Raw genomic sequence first — 15,250 nt, forward strand, 5'->3', positions numbered from 1 at the left:
AGGACATTTAAGACCACCTAGGACAACATCACATTAATGCTGGTGTTTTTAACATAATATCTCCACAGGTATTTTTCCAGTTATTTCTTATAGTCCCGTGATGTATAATTTATTAATTAATGTATTTACTTATTTATTTGAGATGGAGTCTCGCTCTGTTTCTTCCAAGTAGCTGGGTCTACAAGCATGCGCCACTGTGCCCAGCTAATTTTTGTATTTTTAGTAGAGACGGGGTTTCACCATGTTGGTTGGCCAGGATGGTCTCGATCTCTTGACCTCGTGATCCACCCACCTCAGCCTCCCAAAGTGCTGGGATTACAGATGTGAGCTACCGCTTCCGACAGATGTATAATTTATTATCTTATAAGGAAGCCAATCTAGGCGTGTGCAATATTCATTACTGGGAAGGGAAAGAAAGGAGCGAACATGTATTAAGCAATGATTATGGGTTGTGGACAATGTGGTCTCTTTCAAAATGTCTTATTCAACTCTCAGAGTAAGTTTACTCAGAAGAAGCTTGTTATTTCCATGTTATGGATTGCGAAGTCAAGGCTCAGAAAAAATGGGTTTGCATGAGATCTCTCAACTATGAAGAGTTGGGATCTAGAAGCAGATCTGTTCTGTTTCTTTGTGAGACACCATGCTCCCTTCACAGGAGTTGCTTTACTTTGACTTTAAAAGCATCTCCCTACTATTTTTTCAACTGGTGTAAGTTAAATTCCCTGTACTCACAAGTGGGACTCTTTCTTTTTCTTTCAACTTTTGTTTTAAATTCAGGGACTACATGTGTAGGCTCGTTACAAGGGTACATTGCACGATGCTGAAGTTTGGAGTATGATTGAACCATTACCCAGGTGATTGGCATAGTATCCAATTGGTAGTTTTTCAACCCTTGCCCCCCTCTCTCCTCCAGTAATCCCCAGTGTCTATTGTTCCTATCTTTATGTCGATGTCTATCCAATGTTTACCTCCCGTTATAAGTAAGAACATGCAGTATTTCATTTTCTGTTTCTGCGACAAACAGAATTCTGATGTCACTCCACTCGCCACTCTTAGGATCTCTGCAGACAACTATCCTGTGCCCTCTAGTGCCCTCTCCCCACATTGCACATTTTCAATTCCTTTCCTTGCTTTCTAACCACTTTGGTCAGCCTCTGTGGATCAATTCCAGTCTGTCTAAGTACCTCTGAATGTGTCATACCTGGGGAAAATCTCGAGAAGTAGAATCAGAAGAGCTTACCCATTAGGCACTACTTGCTTACTGTCCCTGCAGAGCCAGGAAAAGCAGCTGTTACATTTACTATTTCCTTACTGATTAACCATCTAGTGGATAAAGGCTGAGGTCTAAATTCCCCAGATGCTGTTTGCATTTTTCTAGCAATTTATTTAACTCAAGGAAACCAGCTTGACTTCTTCTGCTGCTGATTTTTGTCAGCTTTAAAAATCATCTTGGGAACTGACAAATTGAAATAACCGTGTGTTACACAGTCTACGAGCTATGACTTTGATGTCAAATAGACCTAATTCAAATCGTGGCTCTGCCTCCTCCCACTGTCTGACTCTGGGCCCATTATTTTACCTCTCAAAGCTTCAATTTCTTCATCTGAAGAATAGATAGAGCTGAAAAATGCATTTAAAGCTACTTTACAAGATCCACATGGAGGTAAAATGAGATCATGCATGCAGGGCATTTAACCTAGTACTTAGTACAGAAAGTGCTTAAAATAGCAGTTATTGGCCAGGCATGGTGGCTCACACCTGTAATCTCAGCACTTTGGGAGGCTGAGGCAGGTAGATCACCCGAGGTCAGGAGTTTGAGATCAGCCTGGCCAACATGGTGAAAACCGTCTCTTCTAAAAATACAAAAACTAGCCAGGCATGGTGGTGGGTACCTGTAATCCCAGCTACTTGGGAGTCTGAGGCAGGAGACTTGCTTGAAACCAGGAGACAGAGGTTGCAGTGAGCTGATACACTGCACTCCAGCCTCAGTGACAGAGTGAGATTCTGTATAAAAAAAAAAAGTTATTACTAATATTGAAAATCATTGATATTAATTCCTTGAAGTAATATTATATTAATATGTTAATATTTGAATGAATTCAACAAACACTACATACCTGAAATGCTCAGGTCTGGCAAAACAACCCTGAGAAAATTAATCATGCAAGTACATATTTAGAAACATGATAACTGCCCAAAGGAAAAAACTCACTGTGGTCTATAAAAACACAGACTAGTAGGAGTGGTCAGGGAAGGCTTCCAAAAGGAAGTGACGTTTGAGCTGAGGATTAGCTTCAAGAGTTAGCTTGATGACAAAGTGGGGAGAAAGAACATTCTTGGCAAGAGGAATAGCATTTAAAAAGGGTGTTGGAATAAGTAGGAACACAGCATGTTTGAGAAACTGAAAGAAGAGCCCTGTAGTGGGAGTGCAGGCAGAGGGGGAGAGTGGCCCAGACCAGGACCAGGTGATGAGTCTTTGCCCTGAGAGCAATGCGTAACTATTGAAGTGTGTCAAGTCCTAGGTATGAGCAATGGGGGCTGTGGAGGTGGGGAGTGACATGACTAAATCATGCTAGAAGCTCACTCTCTTCCAGAGTGTGAAGCAGATTGAAAGGAGTGACAGGATTTGGGGCATAGTTAGGAAACTATAACAGGGGTCCAGGCAAGCCAGGAAGAAGTCTGGACTAAGTGGGCATGGTGGACATGGAATGGAGGTGAAAGTAAAATTGACCAGTCTTGCTGATGGGTTGGATAAAGACAGAGTAAAGGAAAAGTGCCCTCTGGGAACTCCTGTGTTTCTTAGTATGTACCTGGGTGGACAGGGGCTCCTTGCATGGGTCTACCTGATTCTATTACTAAACCTACCGTGGGGAGTGGGGTGCCATGTACTAGACATCGGAGGAAAGAGAATGGCGAAAACAAGATGAATGACATGTCTTTTACCTTTGTAGAGCTGCCATCGTTATAGCTTCACTGAGCAGCTGGGCTGGTTTCGATACAGTGCAGACTGACTGTTGGATTATTCTCTCATCAGTGCATTCATGTCCCCTCCTTCCAAGACCTACCGAAACTGACCTGTCCCTGTAAGGAAGCTTGATCCTGCAGTCAAGAGTAGCCAGACATCCTTGTTAAAATTCCCAGCAGGGAAATCCAATCTAATTTGTAAGCTGTCCCAGACAAAGAGGAGGGTCCTGGGTTGGGGGACACAGGAGACTGTGTACCACAATTGGGGAGGGTGGGGCAGTATGTTCAGGCCCCCGGCATGGACGCCTGAGGACGACCACCCCTCTGCATAGGTGTGCTTTTTCATGGGTAAAGCCTTGCCTGATTCTCTGCCGCCTTCTCTAGGGGACCATGATCCTGACCAATTTGACGGCGCTGCACAGGGACCCCACAGAGTGGGCCACCCCTGACACGTTCAATCCGGACCATTTTCTGGAGAACGGACAGTTTAAGAAAAGAGAAGCCTTTATGCCTTTCTCAATAGGTAAGTTGTAGTAAACAGGTGTGTGGGAGTCCAGGGCCCCTCTCCCAGCCCTCCCCTGCTCTCTCTTGTTTTCCCTTGTTTTCATTGGAATGTCTCCAGACAGCCTGGCAAGTGCGACTCACTCCATCTTGCTGTAGGGGGCAGCCGTGGGATTTCCAGGGCTGGGCATTGCTTCAGCCTCCCCTTACTTCCTAAGCCCTCCATTGCCTCTGCTAGAGATTTCGGCTTTCCTGTGTTCTGTCCTCTGGAAAACTGGTGACAGAGACCCAGACTCCACCACCAGCTCACAAAGAGGATTAGGTGCTGCCATTTTTTTTCTTTTTTTGATATGAAGTTTCACTCTTATTGCACAAGGCTGGAATGCAATGCCGTGGTCTCAGCTCACTGCAACCTCCGCCTCCCAGGTTCAAGCGATTCTCCTGCCTCAGCCTCCCTAGTAGCTGGGATTACAGGCATGCACCACCATGCCAGGCTAATTTTTTGTATTTTTAGTAGAGACGAGGTTTCACCATGTTGGCCAGGCTAGTCTCGAACTCCTGACCTCAGGTGATCCACCCGCCTCGGCCTCCCAAAGCCAAAGTGCTGGGATTACAGGTGTGAGCCACCGCACCCAGTCGGGTGCTGCCATCCTTACTAAATGTTAAAATGTCCTCAGTTCTTTTTAAGGGCTGCCCACTCACACAGAAATAGAGCTGATCTATAATAAGGAGATACAGAGGGACAAGGGGAAGGAGAAACTTATTTGCCACATGGACATCAGTCAGTGGCTTAACTTGATTGGATTCTACTCTCTAAGTACTCCCTTGAAAAGGTTCTTTGGTCTTTGTAAATTTTAATTCATTTTTTAAAATCTAATTAATACATTTATATAATATGTAACTTGAAAATTAAGAAAGAAGAGGCAGTGAAAACTCTCTTTTTTCTCCTGTTTTTAAGATAGCCAGGTCCAAAAATATATTTTTAACTTATGACATTGAAAAATCAATAACAAAACTTCTTAGTATGTTCCAGGTTTTGAGTTAGATATGTTGCATAGATTCTTTCAAATAATTTCACAATTCTTTAATTCCATCAATATTTATTGAGCATCTATTATGTGTCAAGCATTCAGCCCTGGTGATATGACAATGAATGAGTGAAACAGAAACCAAAACAAAACAAAACTGCTCCCATGGTGCATATGTTCTAGTGTAATCATATAAAGTTTATATTACTATCACCACTTTAGTGATGAGGAAACTGAGGCTTAACCAAGTATAGAAACTAAAGTCATAAAACTCATCTGGCAGAGGTAGGATCAATGTCAACCAGATTAATCAAAAACTAAAGTGGGTGTTCTTGCTAACACTATCTACTGAAAATAACTAAATACTACACAGACCCACACTGTGGAATGCACAATAGTTTGCTTATTGTTAATTTAAAATATGTATTGATGTTCCAAGACAAGATCATTTTGCTGAGAATGACACTGAGGCTCAGAAAGGGCAGAAACGGAATGACCCATGTTGGTGTGACTCCAAAGCCCATGCTCTCCCCCTGTACTGTGCTGCCTTAGGTGTCTCTGGGCTGATTTTGATGATCAGTGCTGTCTTTGTCTTTCTTCATCTAATTCTGTCACCTCCGGTCATGCTGGACAATTCACTTTGAATATGAAAGCTGATATAAGATGTAGGACTATCTTCCAGTCTTCCTGTCTACAATAGTTTCAAATTTTGTATTATAGCACCAAGTTTCAGCTGTTATGTTCCAGTTATTATAATTAATTATTCCTGTTCTTGGCTCTTGCACAACATCCATGTGGAAATGCTAGAAATGTGACCTCTGCATTCCACAAAAATGCTTCATCTAATGCCAGCTGCAACTGTGATGAGAAGAATCTTATTAGAAGTCCATGGCTTTAAAAGGAAAAAGAATCCTCTGGGCTAAGTGATGCCTGGATACCTTTTCTTCACATCACAGAAGCCTGTTTCTCATAGTTCCTTCATGTCTCCTGTTTAAAAAAAAATTATCTTGTCTGAATTAGCAGTAGTCTTTTTAAAAACTATACACGGTGACTCACTGCTGCTTTGCTATTGAGAGTTGTATTGCACCCTCTTAGAGACTTCATTTGCAAGAAAATTGTCTAATTTAATAGTTATAACAGCCCAGTTATTAATAGTTAGGCAGGAAATGGATAGGTATCTCCTTTTAATTTAAGATAACTAAAAATAAGAGAGAGTTCTTTCTTATCCAAGATCTGCTCAAGGAATTTGCAGAACTGGATCTAAAACTCAAGATTTTATACTTCTAGCCTAGTTTTCTCTCTAGTATGACTAGAATGTAGCTTACTTCCCCATTTAAAGGCCTCTCTAAGATTCACTAATTTCATAACATAGGCATCAATTAGCATATTGCTACGTAACAAACAGTCCAAAACTCTGCAGCTTAAAACAGTAAGCATGAATTATTGCTCACAAGTATATAAGTCAGATATGTGGCTCTGCCAATCTTGGCTCGGCCCCCTGGATCTCTCTGATCTTGGCCAGTGGTCAACCGGCTGATGGCTGATCTAGGATATCTTCAGCTGGGACAGTGGGGCCCTTCTCACGTTATCCCTCATCCTCCAGCAAGCTGCCCTGGCTTAGTCACATGGTGGTGATAAGGTCAAAAGAGGGAGAATGGAAGCACACAGACCTGTTAAGGTCCAGACTGGGAACTGACACACCATCACTTCCATTGCATTATGTTTTCCAATGCCAATCATAAGGCCAGCCCCAGTTTAAGGGGAGGGGATACTACTACAATTTTTGATGGGAAGAGCTATGACATCGCATTGCAAATGATGTGGATCCAAGGAGAGGGGAAAATTGAGGCTGCTGTGTTCTTACCATCTCTCTTTCTGACAGAGAAGAGTGAAATTTATAGAAGGCAAGCAATTTATCTGGGATGTCCCAAAGAAGATGTGATGGGATGAGGACTATGTAAATGGATCAGGAGATAGAAATCTGAAGAATCCAAAAGGTTGACAAAACATCAACACAACTGTCTGTTTTTTTCATCACATGCCCATTTTTTGGCGTGCAGTTGCTTTTCCTTGCTGTACATTTACTCTTGGTAAAGAGTCCTCTAGAGGACTCTTCCGAAGTCCTCACTTTAGAAGATATAACAGCTTCTAAAGTATGCATAATCAGGACAGGTTTCAAAGTTTTATTGCAAATTTATATTTACTTTTCCTCATTTAAATTCTTCCTGTTTGATCCATCAAACAGGATGGATCTTTGTAATTTTCTTTTTCATGCTTTTTTAAATTATTGCTGTGAATAGGTACTAAGGGAGAAAGTAGGCTACTAAAAATGCACACAGTAGAGACGGTGGTAGTGACTTGTGTGGGGTGATGTAGCCCAAGTGGGGTGAGGAGGACATTCACATAGGGGAGGGGGTGGTGGAAGCCAAGAGCTGATCTCAGAGCACAAATGGTATAAGGTGGAGTCTGCACAGGGTGTCTGTGGCAGTGATGAGAGGTAAGTTATATACAAGGGATACTGATCCAATAAGTAAATATATTAAGGATAATGAGAGGAAGTTGCAAATAAGAAAGGGAGAAAATAGAACTTTGTGGTGTTGGATTGGAATCCGATGTAATCTACAGTGAACTCAGATTTTCAATAGGTGAATCAATAAATGTAGAAATGTAGATGTAAATATGGGTAGATATATATTTTGTATATATATATTTTTATATATATATATTTTATATATATATATACACACACACCCTTTTGGACATATACCCACATTATATACATACATATATTCCCTAGCTCTGCCCACTGACATGAGCTAGGGGCAACAACATCTGGAGAGCAATGAGCATGCCTAATGCCCAGATCTTGATTTCTACGTATTATTATCCACTAAAAGAAACCAGGACTTTTGGGAAAAAATGGCTGATTCCAGGGCTGGGGAAGGGAAAGTATTATAAACCTGGAATAGATTGTTGTGCCAAAAGTGAGGAAATATCAGCTTGAATGAGCATCTAATGGTCAAATCTGGAATATTTTGAGCATCAGAACAAGTAATGATAGTAACAGATTATAACCCTTTGAATAAAAACAGGAATCCCATGCATCTAACTGATATCAATAAATGAGTGAATAAATAAATGGGGAGGGGAGCAAGCATTTCCCTTAGCAGAGTGTTAACTAATAAATATGGAAGAAATGACAGAATTTTAAAAATCGCGATTTGGTAGCCATCAGCAATTAATAATATGGTCAACAAATAGCAGTGGAAAAGAGTGGATCACAGTTTAATGAGAATGGTTTGTTGACATAGTCTCAAAGTACTTATTAGTTACAGAGAAAAAGAATAATTTTACAAGAGAACTTGGTAGACACCACCTTAATCAAGAAATTGTATAGCACTTGATAGGATAAAATGAGAAGAATACAATATCACTTTGGTGATATTCCTACCCAAAATGGAAAACTCCACAGCCTGAATCCAATCATGAGGAAGCATGAGAGGCATTTACAAAACAACTGGTCTGTAATCTTTAAAAAGGCCAAAGCCATGAAAGTTGTATAAAGAGTGAGGACTTATTCCAGACTGAAGAACTAAGGTGACATGACAGCTAAATGCAATCCATGATCCCGTACTGGCTGTACTGGACCCTTTTCTAATGAAGGACATTGGGACAACTGGTAACCCTGAACGGGACCTCAGGAGAAGATGCTGGTCATGCAGCAGTGTTAATTTCCTGGCTTGGATGGTTGCATATTGATTATGCTGGAGAATGTCCTTCTTTTTAGAAAATACATACTGAAGATTTCATGGGTAATGTAGGCAGTTTACTCCCAAACAACTTAGGAGAACCAAGTTCTTTGTCTTATCTCTGCAAGTTTTTTGTACATTTGAAATTATTTCAGAATAAAAGGCATGTTATGGAAAGTATCACAGTAAAGAATTGTAATATACAGAAAGCTGTTTGAGAAATGCTACCACCCAAAAGGTTTTCTTTAAAGGTCATCTTTTAAATTGTATTCTCCTGGTTTTTGAGAATTAACCAGATCAAGTTAATAATAAGCAATTGTACAGCTATGTTTATTATTACCTAGGTGACATTTTAAAATGCTTTGTTTTGAGGTATAAATTATTAAATTATTTAGCCTATTTGGATTCAGCATGTAGCTCACACAATATGTAAAGTTCTCATCTTAAACACATATTCATTTTCACTAATATGCACACGTACATTTTCACTGATGCCTAGAGAGGTTGTTTAATTCGCCCCAATCATGTGGCTACGAGGTGGGAGAAGCTGAATTGAACCTCTCTCCTTCTGCCACCAGTTCACCCACACATAACAGGGAGTGGGACGAGGTCAGGGCAGTGCTAGGTGTCAGCTGTGGAGACCAGGACCCAGCCTCGGGCCACACCTTAGAACAAATGCCTGCAAAGGGAAAGGTCCACTGTGCATAACAAGAACCATTGAAGGAGGAAGGCCAAAGCAGTCACAATATAGAGGGCCACCCATGCCAGTAGGTCCCCCATGATTAAGGAGGAAAAGTGGCACAGGGAAAAGATGACTTATACCTTAGGAACTCTGCTCTGACATTTAATTCCTTATATTTTCAACAATTTTTTTAAGGATTAAAAAAGTTAACATATTTGGTTGTTTTTGTTGTCTTTTTTTGTCATGTTTGTTAAATGATTTTTTTAAAGCTCTTAGGCTAAACATCCCCTTTCTAGCTCAGCCAACGCCTTCTGCTTCTGTGGTCCTACACCCTGCAACTTCATTCTGGAAGCTCACCTGCCGGACCCCTGATGGCATTTGACTTCGTGTTCCTGGACTTCTGCTTTCTATGCACTGATGAACCCAAGTGGTTGTCAGACTTAAATAAGCTGCTGGCCATAACACCCTGGGGCCTACAGCCCCTTCCTCTGCTCCAGTTTTTTTGGGATATGATTGAGGATAGCAATCTCTGCTAGGCACAAATGCCACCTGAGAAGATAACCCGTCTTTTGATTTTGTCTTACAGGAAAGCGGGCATGCCTCGGAGAACAGTTGGCCAGGACTGAGCTGTTTATTTTCTTCACTTCCCTTATGCAAAAATTTACCTTCAGGCCCCCAAACAATGAGAAGCTGAGCCTGAAGTTTAGAATGGGCATCACCATTTCCCCAGTCAGTCACCGCCTCTGCGCTGTTCCTCGGGTGTAATGTTGTTAAGAAAGAAAGGGACAAGGAAAGTAAGAAGACATGGCATGTGTTCTGAAGCCACTGGTGCCTGCTCAGATGTGTTGGGACAAAACGAAAGTGACTTTCAAGAAAGATCAGAGGAATTTGACTCAGAGAAAACTAGATCCAAATCCCAGCTCTACTGTCTCGTCCAAATTAGCCTTGGGAAAATAATTTATGTGCTAAATAGTTTACCTTTTTATGTAGGAGATGAAAAGAGGATAATGATTCCTTCCATAAAGAAAGCTCTTGTAAGAATCAAAAGAAATGGTGAGTTTAAGTGGTTTGTAAACCATAAATCACATCATAAAAGTTCTATCTGTAGTGTGCCTCCTTCCTGCTTCCTTTGTGAGGTATGTATTTGCTTCTGGCCTGTTGAGAAGCTCAAGTCAAAGTGGTGCAAAATAGTTGACAAGAGTTAAAAGTGGGCCCTAGGAGCAGCCACAGAAGTGAGCTATGAAGGCTCCCCAGTTTGGTGGCACTGTGCATGCTTTATCTTGTTTCTGTCTCAGACTGATCATCTGAGAAGTCAGCAGGGCAGGTTTTATTCCTCATTTAGAGACAGGGAAAGCAAGTGTCATTCAAACAGTTTCTGTGGTTTACCATAAGCACACACCCAAGGCCAAGTGGAATATGACCACAATTAACCAACCTGGGAAACAGGTTTCAGGAACAAATGTGGAAATATTTTTCATCCTTAACAATACCTTCTTGCCTTTAATCCTCCATCAGACACTTATTCCCATGTTGTTTCACACTGGCTTTAACGATGGTGGGTGTGATCTTTTCTTGCAACTAGACGGTAAGCTTTTTGTGGCTATTACCAGCCTAAACTCCCTGGGCCCTGTTTTTTTGTTTTGTTTTTGTTTTTGTTTTGTTGTTGTTGTTGTTGTTTTGAGATGGTGTCTTGCTCCGTTGCCCAGGCTGGAGTTCAGTGGTGTGATCCTCTTCCTGGGTTCCAGTGATTCACCTGCCTCAGTTTCCCTAGTAGCTGGGATTATAGGCGCATGCCACCATGCCTCGCTAATTTTTATATTTTTAGTAGAGATGGGGTTTCACCATTTTGGCCAGGCTGGTCTAGAACTCCAGACTCAGGTGATCCACCCACCTCGGCCTCCCAAAGTGCTGGCATTACAGGCATGAGCCACTGTGCCCAGCCGACCTTGGTATTTTATAGCAGGAAAACAGAAATGCCAAAATCTTGCTCACTCTTTCTAGGTGTGGCTGCTGAAGGAAGATAAGGATTATGAAATAGAAGGCCAGGTAACACTGATAGTACACGAAGTTTTGACCCCAATACCAGTGCAAACAAATAAACTCCCTGGGAACCTGGGCTAAGCCTTATAAAAAGATCCTTTTTCCTAAGGTGGTGCCTTAGTCTGTTTTCTGTTGCTATAACAGAATACCTGAGACTGGATATTTATAAAGAAAAGGAGTTTGTTTGTGTCACATTTCTGCAGGCTGGCATGTCCAAGGGCATGGTGGCAGCTTCTGGTGAGGGCTTCCATACTGTGTCACCACATGGCAGAAAAGCAGAAGGACAAGCAGGTGCATGCAAAAGACAGCGGGAGGTGCCAGGCTCACTTTATATCAGCCCACTCTCACAATAGTGAACCCACTCCCATAACAACGACATCCATCCACTCACGAGGGCTGTGCTCTCACAACCCAATCACCTTTCAGTAGGCCCCACGTTCCAACACTGTAACATTGGGGACCAAGTTTCAAAATAAGTTTTGGAGGGGACAAACACCCAAACCATAGAAAGTAGTTAGACCTAAATAATTTAAATAGCTTAAAACAAAATGGGCCATGAAGTCACGGGGCTCTTTCTTCCTGCTGTTTGGGATTCAGAGAAAAGTCAATTAAATTGACCCTGTGAGAAAGGGAAACAGAAAAGGATGGGAGGAATGTTTGACTGCTGCTAAGCTAGCTGGGGAGCCAAGAAAAGAGTATGTCTGGAAGGCATGGTTGGGTTTTTAATGTGTGGGAGGAAGTTTTGTTTCTTCCCTAGTAAAAGAAAGAAGTGAGAGCCCCTCCTATGTCCATTTTTTTTTGGTAACCCACCAGAAATTTGCATCTCTAGAAAACAGGCCAAGTGGTATTCTGAGAATAAAACCAATCAAATCAGGCCCTGAACTTGAACTTCTCAAACATCCAGGACTTCCATTTTTCCCCAATCAGATCACCCAAGTAGGAGACTCAAATGGACACTGGCCAAAATACATGATGTGTCTCAGTTTCCTCATTTGTAAAATGAAGGACTTTGTTGAAGTCATCTCTGAGTTCCATTTATACTTTGCTGTGCATTTTCTGTGATTCTAGATGGGCAGTACACACCTGTTACTTGGGGGAATAAGTGTAAAAACACTGGGAACTCATCCTGACCTGATAAATGCAATGGAACCCAGGGCCAAATAGGATGTGAGCACCATTAACCAGAAACCTTGCGGAATAGATGACTGTGAGTAACTGAATTTTCTGGCCATATAAAATATCTCCTTTTTCTCAAAGCCCATGGAGAGGCTCTAAAATATGAGCCCCTGTTTTGCCCAAGCACTTCCTGTCCCACACAAAGATTCTGTTCTATATGCACTTTTGTAATTCTCCTTTTCCCCCATCTATTTTGGGAGCTCCAGGGCCCCTGACCCCCTTCTGTTGTATCAGGGGGTCTGATGACATGTGGTGTGCAAGCAATATAACATGATCTGTGGTATCGTGGATGAAGAATGGATTTACCAAGAGGTACCCAGGCTGTGGATCTTCTCTCCACCACTCTCCTACAAAGAGATGCAGACACATACATGCTGCAATGTAAATTTAAAACCAGGTTGGAGGTTGAGGGACTTATAGCAGAGGAGGAGCAGGACACACAGGATACCCTGAGTTGTTAGGGAAGTGTGCTTGGGTCAGGCATAGTGGGGCTGCATGCACCCAGGAGAGGTCCAGGAGGAGGACTGACCTCACAGTGCCTAATATGGTTTGGCTGTGTCCCCATCCAAACCTCATCTTGAATTTTAGCTCCCACAAATCCTATGTGTTGTGGGAGGGACCTGGTGGGAGGTAATTGAATCATGGGGGCACGTCTTTCTCATGCTACTCTCATGATAGTGAATAAGTCTCAAGAGATCTGATGGGTTTATAAAGGGGAGTTCCCCTGCACAAATTCTCTTCTCTTGCCTGCTGCCATGTAAGATGTGCCTTTCACCTTCCACTACGATTGTGAGGCTTCCCCAGCCCCTTAGAACTGTGTAGGTCCATTAAACCTCTTCTTTTGTAAATTGCCCATTCTCAGGAATGTCTTTGTCAGCAGTATGAAAATGGACTAATACAGTAAATTGGTACCAGTAGAGTGGGGTGCTGCTGAAAAAAATACCTGAAAATGTGGAAGTAAATTTCGAACTAGGTAACAGGCATATGTGGAAACAGTTTGGAGGGCTCAGAAGACAGGAAAATGTGGGACAGTTTGAAACCTTCTGGAGACTTGTTGAATGGCTTTGACCAAAATGCTGATAATGATACGGACAATGAAATCCAGTCTGAGGTGGTCTCAGATGGAGATGAGGAACTTGTTTGGAACTGGAACAAAGGTAACTCTTGTTATGTTTTAGCAATGAGACTGGCAGCATTTTGCCCCTGCCATAGAGATTTGTGGAACTTTGAACTTGAGAGAGATGATTTAGGATATCTGATGGAAGAAATTTCTAAGCAGCAAAGCATTCAAGATGTGACTTGAGTGCTGTTACAGGCATTCAGTTTTATAAGGGAAGCAGAGCATAAAAGTTTGGAAAATTTCCAGTCTGACAACGTGACAGAAATGAAAATCCCATTTTCTGAGGAGAAATTCAATTGACTGCAGAAATTTGCATAAGTAACAAGGAGCTGACAACTGGGAAAATGTCTCTTGGGACTGTCAGAGGTCTTCACAGCAGTCCCTCCCATCACAGGCCTGGAGGCCTAGGAAGAAAAGACAGTTTCGTGGGCTGGGCCCAGGGTCCCTCTGCTGTGTGCAGCCTAGGAACTTGGTGCCCTGAATTCCAGCTGCTCCAGCCATGATTGAAAGGGGTCAAGGTGCAGCTCAGGCCATGGCTTCAGAGGGTGCAGGCCCCAAACCTTGGCAGCTTCCACATGGAGTTGAGCCTGTGGGTGCATAGAAATCAAGAACTGAGGTTTGGGAACCTCTGCCTAGATTTCAGAGGATGTATGGAAATACCTGGATGCCCAGGCAGAAGTTTGCTGCAGAAATGGAATGCTCACGGAGAACCTCTGCTAGGGCAGTGTGGAAGAGAAATGTGGGGTTGAAGTCCCCACACAGAGTCTCCACTGGGGCACTGGCTAGTGGAGCTGTGAGAAGAGGGCCACTGTCCTCCAGACCCCAGAATGGTAGATCCACTGATAGCTTGCACCATGTGCCTGGAAAAACTGCAGACACTCAATGCCAACCTGTGAAAGCAGCCAAGAGGGAGGCTATCCCCTGCAAAGCCACAGGGGTGGAGCTGCCCAAGACCATGGGAACCCACCTCTTTCATTAGTATGACCTGTATGTGAGACATGTATTCAAGGGAGATCATTTTGGAGCTTTAAGATTTGACTGCTCTGTTGGATTTTGGACTGGCATGGGGCCTATGGCCACTTTGTTTTGGCCAATTTCTCCCATTTGGAACATTGGTATTTCCTCAATGCCTGTACCTGCATTGTATCTAGGAAGTAACTAACTTGCTTTTCATTTTACAGGCTCATAGGCAGAAGGGACTTGCCTTGTCTTAGATGAGACTTTTGACCGTGGACTTTTGAGTTAATGCTGAAATGAGTTAAGACTTTTAAGGACTGTTGGGAAGGCATGATTGGTTTTGAAATATGAGGATGTGAGATTTTGGAGGGACTGGGGCAGAATGATATGGTTTGGCTGTGTCCCCACCCAAATCTCATCTTGAATTGTAGCTCCCATAATTTCTACGTGTTGTGGGAGGGACCGAGTGTGAGATAATTGAATTATGGGGGTGGGTCTTTCCCGTGCTATTCTTGTGATAGTGAGTTCTCACAAGATCTGATTATTTTATAAAGGGGAGTTTCCCTGCACAAGCTCTCTTCTCTTGTCTGCTGCCATGTGAGATGTGCCTTTCACCTTCTGCCATGATTGTGAGACCTCCCCAGCCACTTGGAACTGTGAGTCCATTAAACCTCTTTCTTTCTGTAAATTGCACATTCCTAGGAATGTCTTTATCAGCAGCATGAAAATGGACTAATACAGTGCCCTACGTATTTATAGACAGGAGGCAGGGCTGACTAGGTGACTAAGTAGCAAGGACAGCTTCCTGGGTGAAGAAGCAACTTTGTTAGAATGGGGAAACTTTGGACACCCCTAGCGTCAAGCTGTACACCCCTTGAGCTCAGTCAAGCCTGCTGAGCCAAGTTTTTTCTAAGCCACCAAAAGGAAAGAGATAGGATGTTCAGTATGAGTGTCCAGGGTTATCCTGATTTGTCACTCCACAGCCCCTTACTGTGACTTTGAGCAAGATATTTAAACCTTCAAGCCTCCAATT

General features: G+C 42.6%; 1 protein-coding gene across 2 annotated transcripts in view; it reads left to right on the forward strand.

Moving 5' to 3' along the window:
• Positions 1 to 15,048, forward strand: part of CYP2J2 (cytochrome P450 family 2 subfamily J member 2) — a 37,484-nt gene extending 22,436 nt beyond the window's left edge. The window contains exons 8-10 of one of the 2 annotated variants that reach the window (XR_008649648.2): positions 3,349 to 3,487; positions 9,511 to 9,977; positions 12,033 to 15,048. Coding sequence is in view for 1 of the 2 variants with exons in the window: in XM_055234443.2 (XP_055090418.1) it covers positions 3,349 to 3,487; positions 9,511 to 9,689 (318 nt within the window). In the remaining variant the exon portion in view is untranslated. Of the gene's footprint in view, positions 1 to 3,348; positions 3,488 to 9,510; positions 10,032 to 12,032 lie in introns of those variants that run through there. The other variant, XM_055234443.2, reaches the window with a different exon arrangement.
• Positions 15,049 to 15,250: the final 202 nt, after the last annotated feature.

Source organism: Symphalangus syndactylus, chromosome 19 (genome assembly GCF_028878055.3).
Source record: "Symphalangus syndactylus isolate Jambi chromosome 19, NHGRI_mSymSyn1-v2.1_pri, whole genome shotgun sequence".
NCBI classification, from domain to species: Eukaryota; Metazoa; Chordata; class Mammalia; order Primates; family Hylobatidae; genus Symphalangus; species Symphalangus syndactylus.